At 44.7% G+C, this 15,475-nt stretch overlaps 1 protein-coding gene across 2 annotated transcripts; it reads left to right on the top strand.

The window, feature by feature from the left end:
* Nucleotides 1-1,392: 1,392 nt before the first annotated feature.
* Nucleotides 1,393-15,218, top strand: LOC140997049 (reticulon-3-B-like). Of its 2 annotated transcripts, none has more exons than XM_073467339.1 (8): nt 1,393-3,114; nt 6,821-6,971; nt 10,402-10,458; nt 10,682-10,820; nt 11,075-11,144; nt 11,232-11,278; nt 12,225-12,283; nt 15,066-15,218. In XM_073467339.1, exons 1-8 carry the CDS (start codon nt 3,030-3,032, stop codon nt 15,112-15,114), a joined length of 657 nt encoding a protein of 218 aa, XP_073323440.1. In that variant the 5' UTR covers nt 1,393-3,029; the 3' UTR covers nt 15,115-15,218. The 2 variants fall into 2 exon arrangements, with proteins under 2 accessions (XP_073323440.1, XP_073323439.1); XM_073467338.1 differs by having other exon boundaries at nt 6,785-6,971.
* The last annotated feature ends 257 nt before the right edge of the window (nt 15,219-15,475 follow it).

Raw genomic sequence — 15,475 nt, 5'->3', positions numbered from 1 at the left:
TCCAGCTGGATCTTGGATTGTTTTAATAGCTTGGAATAGTATTGTTCTGTGGATGAGGATGAGTACACCTCTAGCATAATTGTTGTATGTTGCATACAAAACTTGGCCAGGCCATCTATTCCGAACTAACTTTATGTCTGAGGCTGTGAGATGAGTTTCTTGAATGAAAATTATTTTTGACTTAAATTGTTTAATCCTGCTTATTACCTGCCTTAATTTGGTTAACTTCTGTAGTCCCCTAATATTCCAGCTCGTGACTATTATATCACAACTATTTTGGGTGTTTTTTTGTTCCATTTATAGTTCGTATCAAACATATAAGGGTACGGCACAAGAGGAAGTTTTACTTTGCTGAGCTCACAACAAACATAAATAACAGACAAAAACATAAATAAACTGTCACACATACACATTTAAACAATTAAGTTCCCACTCCCTTACTCAAAACAATGAACTGGTAGGGCTTGTGCTGATCCTGTTTACGTAGGAGCAGCTGAACTATGTAACCCAACATAGTTCAGCCGTGAACTACCCGTGTGAAAGTTAAACATTGGCTTAAGCAGCAGCAGAAATGTGAACATTAACTTCTCTCAAGTCATTGTCAATACAGCACTTTACTAATGTTTAATGCTAAATTTAACTTTTTTGTTTTAATCTGAAATGTATAACTGCAGCTGTGTTTATTTATTCATGGTACCTACTCACTGTATTATCCACTGGATTTGTATCATTGCATTTATTGTATTCAGTATATTTCATTCTATTTTAAAGCCTGACCTGGGACAAAGACTGCAAATTAGCTGAAGCTAGACGTCTTATATGCATCACATTTTCCCATTTTCTGTTGCAATGTTGTCTGTATCGTCCCTGTTAAATAAACATTAAATAAATAAATAAACTCCAAAGGCAACTGGTGGTGCCCATCAACCAAGCACCTTGTATGATGTTTATACCTTATATACTAACCCTATTCAAGATCGAAAATAAAATCAGACCAATAATATTTCACCTCAATATAAATGATATATAAAAAAAAATAAGACGAGAAAAATGTCATTGAGGTGACTCCTTTAACACAAGTGTTCCTATTAAGGCTAAAGAAAGGAAAAAAAAAAAAAACGCAACTGATCAGACTCCTTCAACACAAAGTGTCCTTTTAAGATTAAAGAAAAATGTGACTGAGGTGATTCCTTAAACACAAAGTGTCTCTTTAAGATTCAAGAAAAATGCGATTGCAATGACTCAAACATAAAGTGATCCTTCAGGACTGAAGAAAGGTAAGGTGGTCAGAAGTTCTAATAAAAGATAATCACCCTGTCTGGTTGCCACACACCTTATTGTACCTTTAAATATTGGTGAGCCATCAGTATAAGCTGCGCCTTCTCATCCAAGTCCGCGATGGAAATCCTCTGCCTCTTTTGGTGATGAAAACAGGTGAATCTTCCCGTTGTGGAGGACCCTCATCTTGCACGGATTATACTGAAATCCTCGGAAAGTTCCCTTTTCCACAAACATTTTCTTGGCCGCGTTGTACTCGTATCGCTGACGCATGGTCTCAGCTGAGAGGTCTTGGGCGAAGAAAAGTTTGTTTCCCTCATGCGTGATGTTCAGTTGTTTAGTGGTGTGGAAGACAAATTCCCGATCCTGGAATCTCAGAAACCGAATGAGGACTGCTCTGTTCTGGTTGGGTCTCGGTGGCGCCAGGGTCCAGTGAACTCTTTCCAAGGTGAAGGATCTGCCGGTTTCCAGCTCGAGCCAGCGCGGCAGCATCTCATGTATGAACTCTGAAAGTGGCCGGTTTCACTCGGCGCCTTCCCGGAGGCCAAACAACCGCAGGTTTTTTCTCCGGCTCCGATTCTCCAGGTCTTCGGTCTTTGACTCCAGGTAGGCGATGCGTTTCATGGCGTTGATTAACTCAGTGTTATTTTTCTCCAGGTGCTCTTCTGCCGACATTATCCGGTTTTCAGCTTCCTCCATTCGTCTAGTGTTGGAAGCAACGTTTTGCTTCACCTCCAACACACTGTTTTCCAAAGTCGCAACTGAGCTGGCCATCTTACCGAGGCGATCATCTATACTGTCCAGTTTAGATCCAAATCCTCCGAACTCAGAACAAAGTGATTCAGCTCGGACAGTACGGCTGTCAGGTCTGTCATGCTATTAGCATTAGCTTCCTCTTGCTCGGTCGATGAGGTGTTGACTTTCAGCTTTTGGGGAGCCCGTCTCCTGGTGAAAATGTCACAGTCTTTGACTGTGGTCGTTTTTGACATAATCTCAGTTTAGTTGGCGTTGATAAGTTTTGGTTTTAATGTTATTGGTGCGAGGCCGACAGAGCCTCCACGTTAAGCCGCCATCTTGGTCCGTGGTCCCATAGCGCCCCCTCTTCATGTTTTTAATGTGAATCTGTTGAGTAACTGCAGCTGTGGGTTAAATTTAATCCAGTAAAAGTATAAAGTCACAAACTACTGTAGTCACATTTCAACAGAGTGGATAAATATATTTGTACACAAGCTCATCATCATTCTTCATCCACAGTATGTCAGTCAGGAAACCAATGTCACAAATTATTTATCAGAAATAATGTGATCATAAACATTATTCTAGACATGTCTGAATACTCAAGTACTGTAACAACGTATTTAGTTACTTTCCACCACACAAAGAGTTGCAGTTTAATGGGCTTATTGACGATACTTTAATATTAAAACAGACTGTAACTGGATTTATTTCCTTCTATGTTGTGACTGATTCAGACTCTGCAGCTTAAGTCCAGGATTTATTGCCATCGACGTAACAAGAACATTTTTAAGAACTGAAACTTTTTAAACCTGTTTAACTTCTTTATGTCGACAGCAGATTAACATTAAAAGTTACGACATCAGAGCTCTAACAGTTGACCAATGGATACTCCCCCTCTCTGTAAGCCCCGCCCTGTGATGACATCATAACTCCAGCAGCAGCTCAGACTGAGCATCAAACTGAGCAGAGAAACTTCAGCTGAACACACAGAGAAGAAGAAGAAGAAGAAGAAAATGGCCGACTCAACCAGCAGCAGTCACTCTTCATCATCATCATCCAACAACTCCTCTTCCGTACTCAGAGACCTCACACATTCAGGTAGGACTCACCTGTTTACAGGCTTCATTCAGTCTGTAGTGAGAAGATCATGTGACACAGCTACTAAATGGACCCATGGGCGTGTGTTTGTAGTCAGTCAGTCTCAACCTCATCTGACAGTCTTCAATGAACAGAGGCTCAGAATAGTGTGATCAATGAACTGAGCGGCTGATTGGTCGGACACTGAGGACGTCACACATTTAGAGAGCTTTAAATATAACAGTCAAGTCTCAGATTAATGTCTTTTATGTCTTTGTCTTAATGCTCTGTGTCCACCAGTGCTTTGTGCTTATTTGCTGTGTGATAAATTGTTCTCGTATGTGTTATGTTTTCTTGATGCCATCAACCTGCCAGAGACTGTAGCTGAAAATGAGTCTGTATGGATAAAATCTGGTACATTTACATGATTGACTCTGGTGCACATGTTAATTAATGTGCATTGTCCCTTGTTTAAATAAAAAATAAACATAAATAAATGAACCCTATAAAGTGTTATTAAACGTTTTAATCAAGTAGCCTATCAGAGCCTCCGTGTTTAAAACTGTCACCATGACAACTGAAATAATCAAAGACTTCCTCTGGATCCAGGTCGAATTGAAGTCTGTTTTTATATTTTCATATTTGTGTTCAGACACAAAGCTCTATTGTCCTGCTGTGAGCTAACCTGCTCAGCTGACTGCTTCTTGTTCTTATTCAGGTCATTCTGTGTGAAACAAGCTGCTTACTGCAGATTTTAATCTCACAAACAGCTCAGGACTTTTTAACCCTTCACATCCTAAAACGTATCACATGACTACAGTTCTGCTCTGCTGACTGCATTCAGAGCTTTTATCAGTGCAGATTTTCATTAATCAAATAAGAAATAAGATTAACTGTCACGTCTAGAAAAACACATTAACTTAAACTGGAAAAGTTAGGTACCTTCTACCTACAAGGATGGTTGCTGATTGGACAGACACTCTGTCCATCTTTCAACAAGAAGGAGAGACGTCATTCACACATTGTTATAATCCCACTGATGCTCTGGCAAGATGCACCCTACTCTGTTTCCTGTTAAACACACAAACCTCTTTGGCCTCCTGCTGCTGCTGCTTTTCTCTGGGTCAGTCATCCTTCGGAGCTGCTCTTCACTGCCGGAGTGTGGTTGAGCAAAGCACTCAATGTGTGCCTGCAGGACAGGCTGCTGTCAGGCTGCCTCAAGCTGGTCCGCTCTCAGGCCCGGTTCTAGACTGCCTTGATTGGGGCGCAGTAAGAAATGTTGATTGGTCACCAACTGCTACTGTGTTGAGTGCCATAGGGACGACGTTTTTTTGTATGCCTACCAGTCTATGATGCCAACCCAGACGTAAGCATTGCCGATTCGCCGTGGTTCCATCGGCAAAGCTCTAATGGGAATACTTTTTCTGGATTGACGAAGAAAACAAATTCTGTGGCCAACAAATTCTTGATGTCAGTCTACTAACATATTTTCTACAAAATTTATAGTAGTTTAAGTTTAAAACAAAGGGAAAAAGAACGATGCAGGGCGGGAAAGAAATGGTGGTCAGTGGTTGGTAGTTGGGCATGTCTGGCACGCATGTGCAGCTCATTTCTATGTCTGACACCCTGCAGTGCGGCTCATGGTCGTGCAGCTCTCTCGTTCAGATAGCCTACCGGTATGTGGGTGGTGGTCGATGTGAAAGGAGGATGGGAAATTTGGTGGTGGGGCAAAATGTAGGTTTCTTCTGTGACAATGCAATTTTGTAAACAGCGCTATAAAAATAAATCTTGACTGATTGATTGATGCTATATTATTGTGCACCACTTTCTCGCGCTTCGTTTCTCCCTGCTTGATGCCAGCACCCTCAGAATAGCCACTGTCGGAGGCTCTGGCCCCAGGAAGTAAACAGTGGCCGGCGGCGCTAACCTGAATTTATGGGTAATAGAGTCCCCTATCACTAACGTGTGTTGTTTAATCCTGTCAGCGGGGGTGGGAGAGGCTCGCGGGCCAACAGGACTAACAGCGGGGCTAGCAAGAGTTGAAAGTTGAAACCCGCTTCACAACCGGTACGTAGCCTGCCCTTGTAAGGCTTCCCATGCCGCGGAGCGGGACAGAGACAAACTCTGCAGCAGCTGCCGATGGGACTATGCTACTACTAGCAGTTGCTAGAAGGCATGCTAACTGAAACCCACAATCTGCTGTTTGTTTATAAACCAAACACAACAAAAACAGGAACATAAGCCATTAACACCAGACACCAAGTGAACATACAATCAGGAACTAGCATTCTAGCTAGCTAATGTCTCATTTGTGCTGTGATTAAACAGTAACTCATCATGGCCCACTGATCTCCCTCCCTCTGGTTGTTCAGCCCTATTTCAGAAAGCAGATTTAGTGTAAACTCTCACTTTGTTATCCTGAGAAGAGGAAATGGTTTTCTGTACCAGAAGGAGACAGAACTTAAATTCTGGCTCAGTTACTGCAGTAACAAAGCGGAAGTCATTTATGTCTTTGGAAACATCGAACCCCCGTTAGATATTAGGTCATTAGCACAAAACTATCTTTAAAATGAGAACTTTATAATCAATCTGTCATCAATATAGAAACAGAGACCTATGGATTTGTCTCATTCATCTTTAACATTTAATCATGCATCCTCAGCTCAGAATAACATCCAATGCCCTTCTTTATAGCACTCTGAAAATCAAGGCAGCTGTCAGGCTGATTGTAGGCTGCATATATGAAGGCAACCAATATGAAATTTGAATGTCAAATAAAAGTTCTGGTTTAAACGTCACAAAAGCATTGTTACTTAGTCGGATTGAGACTTAACAAACATTCATATGACCATAAGTAAAACACGTCTTATCTGTTTGGTCCATATTTCCATGTTAAGTTGTTACCACCTGCAGTTTGTCACGGTGATCTAAATCAAATGTAACACAGACCTACAGTAGGACATCAGCGGCAGGTGAGGTTGAGGACGACAGTGTTGCACCCTCTTATGATCCATACACACACAGCACAAATGCCCACTTCCTTAGTTGTGGGGCTAAGGACAGTCATTATGTGCCAAAATATTAAGAAACCAGAAAGTATGAAACCACATGCCAGCATAGCTCATGTGACATGTTTCTCTCTCTCACTCTTTTATCATTTTTTTTAAAATGCATCCAAAATAGGTAAACAAACGACTTAAGAATAGCCTAACTTCAACAGGACAGCAGGATGAAATGTCTTTCATATAAGTTGTTGTCTTGAACTGTATGTTTGAATAATTAGAGAGGCTGCTGCTGTAAAATTAAAAGCTTATAAACTTGACAGGACCCTCATTAACTCACGGCAAACGTAGGCCACTCAGACTTGACTGAACTAACTCTGATCAGCTGTTCTGCAACCGAAAAGTCATCTCAGGTTTAGTCAACTCAGTTATACTCAGTGTGTTAGACCTTCTTTTTGAAACAGACCTTTTACCCTTGTTGATAGAAGGTACCTACCATTTCGGGTTTACGTTAATGTTGTTGTGTTTTGTATTTGTTGTGTTTTCTGTTTGTTGTAGTGTTTTGTATTTGTTGTTGTGTTTTGTATTTGTTGTGTTTTTCACACTTCAGGACCACCACAGTTGCATGTGTGATGAACACGTTTATTGCAGTAGATCATGTGTGTTGGTGTGTGTCTCTCTGAGGACAGGAAGTGTGTGTAATAATTCTGACCCTGCCCACGCAGCCTTGCAGCTGGTCCACTGGAAAGAACCGAAGAAGACGGCGGTGGCATTCGGCCTGTCGTTGCTAGTTCTCATCTCTGTGGCAACACTGTCTGTCATCAGTGTGGTGTCCTACCTGCTGCTCACCTGTCTCTGTGTCACCATAACTTTCAGGTGAGGGGGGGGGGGGGGGGGGTCACCTGGTCTGTCACTGACCAATCAGAACACACTGTGAATGTATCAACAGCCCACCAGATACCACTAAGGTGTGTTCGAGTTACATTTTGTCTAGGGGATGGAAGCTGCATGTTATCTTGTTGTTGGTAAATCAGAAAGTAATTGTTGATCTGGTGTTTAGGTATTCTGTGAGAAGGGTTAGTTGAAATATTTAATCTTTTCTAGATACCTTTTGTGTAAATTCTTGTGAAACTGTTGATGCTGAGTGGCCATTAGCCAGTTTCGGCCAACTCAGCTGAAGTGCATAGGCTTGATTGCAGGAAGGAGCTAACCCTGCATGAGGTAAATCTAGCACATAAGAGCTAGCCACTACAGTGTCAGCTGTAGCGTCAGAAAGCTGAACGAAGACTTAGGGAGTCTCTCTGCAGGAGTCCATCGAGAGAGTCCAAGTAACTCACTGTCCACCATCCATTGCAGCCATGAGTCCTTCCCAATCCCAGTCAGGACATCAAACCGGAGAAGATTTCACCAGACACCAAACACTGCCTACTCATTCTCACAATCCCTGAGACAAACAGGTCGAGGAGGAGGAACTGTACTCCTCATCTCACCCACGTGGTCCTACCAGGTCCTTTCCCTGGACCACCTACCCAGATCTGCATTTGAATTCCACGCTGTCTCTGTCACCCTTCTTTCAAGCTCAACATTGTGGTGATCTATCGCCCTCCCGGTCCTCTCCGTGACTTCTATGATAAGATGGACACCCTCCTAAGCTGCTCCGCTGATGATGGCACACCACTCGTTGGCTGTGTCCAAATTCAGGGGCTGCAGCCTTCAAGGCCGCGGCCTTAGCGGTCCACGAAGGCCGCGGCCTTCGGAGAGACCTTGAAGGCCACATCCACCGTTGTTAAATGGGACGGTCTAGCCTTCGGAGTATTTCCTGGTTGCGTCACCAGGTGTTCATGCATTAAAGTCTGTTTTGGTTCAAATCTATCAAACGTGTACATTTATTTGTGTGTGTACAATGTGTCAAATCTGAATTGAATTATCAACATTACAAAATAAACATGAACCCATTGGTGAATAACAACTATGTTTACCATAGCATTACCAGCGTCACGTATTTTAACTGAAAGTTAAACTTTGGAGGTTTTATAGTCTCTTGAAGTTTAACATATCTGGCGTTGGATGTTCAAATGAGTAAAAACCGAGTATAAACCCATTACTTAAATTTAAATGTCATGTCTGCGCCACTTGATGTCGCCATTTTCTCTTGCTTCCTCTTCTGTTTCGGGACTGAGCAGCGGTGCGCAAAGGATCTTGGGATATGTGAGGCCGCGAAGGATAGTAGCGGTGCGTCCTCCTAAACGAGGGTGGGGAAGGCTGCATTTGTGGGTTGCATGTGGCGCAGCCTTCGAATTTGGACAGCCTTCGCGCAGCGTTGTGACGTAATTGGCCTTCAAATGCGCCCTTCCTGGGCTGCAGCCCCTGAATTTGGACACGGCCGTTGTCCTCGGTGACTTCAACATCCCCCCAGAGAAGCTGCGCTCATCTGAATTCATTGACTTCTTCTCCACATTTGACCTCACACTCTCCCCCTCTCCACCCACCCACCAGGCCGGGAACCAACTTGACCTTGTCTTCACAAGGTCCTGTAGTACCTCAGCACTTACTGTGTCCGACCACCACTGTGTCGCTTTCTCTCTCCCCTTGAAGTCCACCACCTCCCTTGCCCCTACACCTGACACGGTCACCACCTGCCGCAACCTGAAATCCCTCTCTCCCTCCACTCTCTCCTCAACTGTTCTCTCCTCACTACCATCCACAGAACAGTTCTCTCTACTGTCCACCGAGGAAGCCTCCTCCGCTCTGTTGTCCTCCCTCTCCTCCTCTTTAAACACTCTCTGTCCCCTCACCTCCCGACCAGCTCGATCATCTCCCCCTCCTCCCTGGCTGTCTGAATCGCTGCGGACCAACAGATTGGTGTTACGAGCAGCAGAGGGAAAATGGAAAAAATCACTTCATCCTGATGACCTGGATCATTGGAATGGAATGGATCATTGTCCAAACCCTGCTTTCTGGAAACTGGTTTCCCTCAAGGCTCAGTACTAGGACCACTTCTGTTTTCACTATACACTAGATCACTAGGCTCTGCAATCACATCTCATGGATTCTCTTACCACTGTTATGCAGATAACACCCAACTGTTCCTCTCCTTTCCCCCATGCTCCTCCGACACCCACGTTGCAACGTGCATCTCGAAATGTCTGGCAGACATCTCCGCTTGGACAACTGCGCATCATCTCAAGCTCAACCTTAGTAAAACTGAACTCCTCTTCATGCCGGGGAAAGACTGCCCTCACATGGACCTGTCAGTCACTGTCGAGGAAGTCACAGTATCGCCTTCATCGACTGCGAGGAACCTGGGCGTAATCCTCGACGACAGACTATCCTGCACCCCCAACATCACCGCGGTGCCGCGATCCTGCAGATTTGCCCTCTACAACATCTGCAGGATCCGGTCTTTCCTCACAAAGGACACAAAGCAACTCCTGGTCCAAGCACTGGTCATCTCCCGCCTGGACTACTTAAACTCCCTTAACCATTGCAGCGTATCCATTACGCTGCAGCACGCCTCGTTTACAATCTACCCAAATTCTCCCATGTGACGCCCCTCCTCCCTGACCTCCACTGGCTTCCTGTTGCGGCCTGCATCTAATTCAAGACCATGGTGCTGGCCTTCAAGGCCGTCAACGGAACTGCACCCTTCTACCTCCAAACATTGGTCAGACCACACACCCCAACACGAGCACTTCACTCTACTACATCAGCTGGTCGGCTGGTACTGCCATCGCTGAGAGCAAACAAAGGCCGCCCAGCGAAGTCACGACTCTTCTCTGTTCTGGCTTTCAGGTGTGGAACGAACTCCCGACCAACGTCAGGACAGCAGAGTCACTCGCCATCTACCGCAAAAGACTCAAGACTCACTTCTTCAGACTTCACCTCGACCCAGCATAGCATGACTCCCTCCCACTCTCCCACTCCCACCCACCAAAAAAACCCCCCAAAACAACCCAACATATTTGCACTTGTAAATTCTGACCCTTCGCACTTAAATCATATCACTTATGTACTTAAGGTATCCTTGATAAATAGCAGCTACTTTGCTCAGATGAGGGCTTGAAAATTGTTTCTATTTTTTCTTTTCTATTTTATTGATGGTGATATGTTGTGGTTTCTTTCTTGTGACAAATGTACCTATTGTAAGTCGCTTTGGACAAAAGTGTCTGCTAAATGCTCTGAATGTAAATGTAAATGTCCTACAATGCACCTCAGTCTGCTGATAAGTGATGTCATGTTCCATCTCTGAGCTTCATAATCAATTTACTAATTAATGAATTTACTGTTGTCTGCTTCCTGTCTGTAGGGTTTATAAATCAGTGATCCAGGCCGTCCAGAAATCAGATGAAGGTCATCCATTCAGGTAACACACAAATAATTCTCTCACCTCCTCTGTCCTCCTCTGTCCATGTCTCACCTTCTCTGTCCTCGTCTCACCCCCTCTGTCCATGTCTCACCTCCTCTGTCCTCGTCTCACCTCCTCTGTCCATGTCTCACCTCCTCTGTCCTTGTCCCACCTCCTCTCACCTCCTCTGTCCTCGTCTCACCTCCTCTGTCCATGTCTCACCTCCTCTGTCCTTCTTCAGGTCCCTGTTGGACAGGGACATCACTGTGTCCTCTGAGTCTGTCCGTTTGCTGGCTGACCAGTCTCTGGTCCACCTAAACTGGTTCACCAGTCAGACCAGGAGGCTGCTGCTGGTTGAAGACCTGGTTGACTCTCTGAAGGTCAGTTTACACACTACATGTTAGTATGGTGGCTAATGCTAGCCTGTGTTCATGTACTTCAGGTAGACCAGGTGAGACCAGGTATCCAGTTAAATGTCTAAATGTTTCAGCTGTCTTTTGTCTAGATGTTTCAGCTGTCTGTTGTCTAAATGTTTCAACTGTCTGTTGTCTAAATGTTTCAGCTGACTGTTGTCTAAATGTTTCAGCTGTCTATTGTCTAGATGTTTCAGCTGTCTGTTCTCTAAACGTTTCAGTTGTCTGCAGTCATGTGGATGATGACGTATGTTGGTTCCATCTTTAATGGAGTCACCATTCTGATTCTCGGTGAGGTTTCTTCTTCCTGATTTCAATCTTTTTGGACTTGTGCTTCAAACAAACTGAAACTGAAGCCATTTTTGTCTTCCTGTCCAGCTGACATCATTTTCTTCACCACTCCACTGATCTACCAGAAGAAAAAGGTACGGCAGGAGAACTTGTCTTAAACTGTTTTAAAGCTGCACCATCTCTCCGTGTCACAACCATATTTTAGCTTTCGTGTTATTTTGGTTATTTATTATTGAATTTTAGTCCAAATGTTCAGGTGATTCACCTACAATAACCTGGGACTTCTTCCCATGGCAAAGGTGTACATTCTTTCTTTGTAGTTCTGTGGTGGATTGGGGATGAGAGAGCATATTTGAGTTAACGGAGTGGTATGTTAGCTCTGCTGTGTCAATGATCCAAACTCACCAAAGGTTTCAGAACCGGTCCAGTAGATCTCCTCAGCTGCAGTTTGATCCTCTGTGACGTCACAGTCACGTCCACTAACAGTGTTTTAGTCTCTGACAGGCTGAGGTTGTTCTTCTAACAGTCTGACAACATCACAGGAACCTTTCCTACAGAGAGCTTTAGTTCAATAACGTCCTCTTTGTCTCGTTCAGGAGACGTCTCACTCTGAGTAGCTGCAGGAAGACGACGGTGGAGACGTGAGTCAGAGTTGGAGAGAGGAGTTTAGAGTTTAGCTCGAGGAACTGGCTGAATATTTAACTGATTTAAGAATCTGGACGAGGCAATGACTGCAACAACTCACCTCTGGAGAGGTTTCAGAGTGAGACGTCTCCTGAACGAGACAAAGAGGAAGTTATTGAACTAAAGCTCTCAGGAGATCTACTGGACCAGTTCTGAAACCTTTGGTGAGTTTGGATCATTGACACAGCAGAACATGTGAACATGAGCCCAGGGTTAAAAACTAACTAACTAAAATCTAAAACCAGTACAGTGTTTCTTATAATGCCTCATGTTGAGAATGTTTCTGTGACTAAATGATCTGAAAGCACTAATTGACCTCTGTGTGTGTGTGTGTGTGTGTGTGTGTGTGTGTGTGTGTGTGTGTGTGCGTGTGTGTGTGTGTGTGTGTGTGTTCAGACTCAGATTGATCATTACATCGAGTTGATTCGGTCCAGAGTGGAGGAGAAGCTGCACAAGTAAGTACACATCAGAACAGAGAACCACATATACTGAGAATGTGTTCCCCCATTATCAGCAGTAACACATTACTTAGAAAAATGTTACTGTAATCTGATTACTTCTTTGGCAACAAGTCAGTAATTACATTACACTCGCCTGTCCCAGTAACACTTAATTTAAGTTTGACTGATAAACCTTCACTGATCCGGGGGAGAAAATGGGACTCTTGTGCTTTACACCAGCTACAGTCCTTCTTCCAACAGCCACAAGGGGCAGAAATGAGCTCATTCCACACTTCACAATAAACTTTGACAGTGCAGTAATCCTGGCTTTTATTTTGAAGGCTGGTTTTAGTTTTGATATGTCCACGCTGTCTCTCATAATATTTCTCCAAGACAATGCTGTTTGGCCACAAACACAACATGTCTCTGTTGGTGGTCAACACTGCTATAGCTTAGCTGCTGGCTAGCTTAGCTGCTGGCTAGCTTCAGTGGGAATTTTACATTGAATAAAACTAAGTGGCTGATTGACAAATCTTTTTGAAGTTTGTTGATCTAATCACAAGCACACATGAACTAGCAGATCAGGATCTGACATGAGTAATGTTTTTCATTGTGGGGAGAAGATTTATAAACTTTCTGGGTGTGACAGGGTGTGATATGACAGGGTGTGATATGACAGGGTGTGATATGACAGGGTGTGATATGACAGGTTGTGGTATGACAGGGTGTGGTATGACAGGGTGTGATATGACAGGGTGTGATATGACAGGTTGTGGTATGACAGGGTGTGGTATGACAGGGTGTGATATGACAGGGTGTGATATGACAGGGTGTGATATGACAGGTTGTGGTATGACAGGGTGTGGTATGACAGGGTGTGATATGACAGGGTGTGATATGACGGTGTGATATGACAGGGTGTGATATGACAGGGTGGGATATGGTGTAACAGGGTGTGATATGACATGGTGTGATATGGTGTAACAGGGTGTGATATGACATGGTGTGATATGGTGTGACAGGGTGTGACATGGTGTGACAGGGTGTGACATGGTGTGATATGACAGGGTGTGATATGGTGTGACAGGGTGTGACAGGGTGTGACATGGTGTGACAGGGTGTTATATGGTGTGATATGGTGTGACAGGGTGTGACAGGGTGTGATATGGTGTGATGTGGTGTGACAGGGTGTGATATGGTGTGATAGAGTGTGATATGGCGTGACAGTGTGCGACAGGGTGTGATATGGTGTGACAGGGTGTGATATGGTGTGACAGGGTGTGATATGACAGGGTGTGATATGGCGTGACAGTGTGCGACAGGGTGTGATATGGTGTGACAGGGTGTGATATGGTGTGACAGGGTGTGATATGACAGGGTGTGATATGGTGTGACAGGGTGTGATATGACAGAGTGTGATATGGTGTGACAGGGTGTGATATGGTGTGACAGGGTGTGATATGACAGGGTGTGATATGGTGTGACAAGGTGTGATATGACAGGGTGTGATATGGTGTGACAGGGTGTGATATGACAGGGTGTGATATGGTGTGACAAGGTGTGATATGACAGGGTGTGATATGGTGTGATAGAGTGTGATATGACAGGGTGTGATATGGTGTGATAGAGTGTGATATGACAGGGTGTGATATGGTGTGACAGGGTGTGATATGACAGGGTGTGATATGGTGTGATAGAGTGTGATATGGCGTGACAGTGTGCGACAGGGTGTGATATGGTGTGACAGGGTGTGATATGGTGTGACAGGGTGTGATATGACAGGGTGTGATATGGTGTGACAGGGTGTGATATGACAGGGTGTGATATGGTGTGACAGGGTTTGACAGGGTGTGATATGGTGTGACAGGGTGTGATATGGTGTGACAGGGTGTGATATGACAGGGTGTGATATGGTGTGACAAGGTGTGATATGACAGGGTGTGATATGGTGTGACAGGGTGTGATATGACAGGGTGTGATATGACAGGGTGTGATATGGTGTGACAGGGTGTGATATGACAGGGTGTGATATGGTGTGACAGGGTGTGATATGGTGTGACAGGGTGTGATATGACAGGGTGTGATATGGTGTGACAAGGTGTGATATGACAGGGTGTGATATGGTGTGACAGGGTGTGATATGACAGGGTGTGATATGGTGTGATAGAGTGTGATATGGCGTGACAGTGTGCGACAGGGTGTGATATGGTGTGACAGGGTGTGATATGGTGTGACAGGGTGTGATATGACAGGGTGTGATATGGTGTGACAGGGTGTGATATGACAGGGTGTGATATGGTGTGACAGGGTTTGACAGGGTGTGATATGGTGTGACAGGGTGTGATATGGTGTGACAGGGTGTGATATGACAGGGTGTGATATGGTGTGACAAGGTGTGATATGACAGGGTGTGATATGGTGTGACAGGGTGTGATATGACAGGGTGTGATATGGTGTGACAGGGTGTGATATGACAGGGTGTGATATGGTGTGACAGGGTTTGACAGGGTGTGATATGGTGTGACAGGGTGTGATATGACAGGGTGTGATATGGTGTGACAGGGTGTGATATGACAGGGTGTGATATGGTGTGACAGGGTGTGATATGGTGTGACAGGGTGTGACAGGGTGTGATATGGTGTGACAAGGTGTGACAAGGTGTGACAGGGTGTGACAGGGTGTGATATGGTGTGACAAGGTGTGATATGGTGTGACAGGGTGTGATATGGTGTGACAGGGTGTGATATGGTGGATTTGTCGGACAGGAAGACTAAACAGAGTCTGTGCATGTTTTCAGGCTGCAGGACAGGTTACCTGGAGCTGTGAAAAGAACCAAAGCTGAGTGACCAGCTGAACTACAAACACCTGCACACACTGTGGCCCCTCCCTCTTCTCTGACTGGTCCGTTTGTCGGAGAATCACCTGCTGACTTTAATCAGAAACTGTCGTAATAAAAATCCTGATGAGAAACAGCAAAGCTGTCTGGATCTTTTTAATAGGGTTAGGGTCATGCTGTGCGGGGTCGAGGTGAAGTCTGAACAAGTGAGTCTTGAGTCTTTTGCGGAAGATGGCGAGTGACTCTGCTGTCCTGACGTTGGTCGGAAGTTTGTTCCACCACTGAGGTGCCAGAACAGAGAAGAGTCGCGACTTTGCTGGGCGGGCTTTGTTTGCTCTTCTTAAAACCCGGTATTAAACGGGCCCTGTGGC

The sequence above is a fragment of the Pagrus major genome, chromosome 1, assembly GCF_040436345.1.
Source record: "Pagrus major chromosome 1, Pma_NU_1.0".
In the NCBI taxonomy this organism is placed as follows: domain Eukaryota; kingdom Metazoa; phylum Chordata; class Actinopteri; order Spariformes; family Sparidae; genus Pagrus; species Pagrus major.
The sequence above is the reverse complement of the archived record's forward strand: the minus strand, read 5'-3'. Positions and strand labels throughout refer to the sequence as shown.

Excerpts from the sequence above, each read along its gene's own strand:
- LOC140997049 (XM_073467338.1), top strand. The coding sequence starts at position 3,030 with ATGGCCGACTCAACCAGCAGCAGTCACTCTTCATCATCATCATCCAAC. Across the intron at positions 10,821-11,074 it reads ACCTGGTTGACTCTCTGAAG|TTGTCTGCAGTCATGTGGAT; the intron begins GTCAGTTTACAC and ends TAAACGTTTCAG. Across the intron at positions 11,145-11,231 it reads AGTCACCATTCTGATTCTCG|CTGACATCATTTTCTTCACC; the intron begins GTGAGGTTTCTT and ends CTTCCTGTCCAG.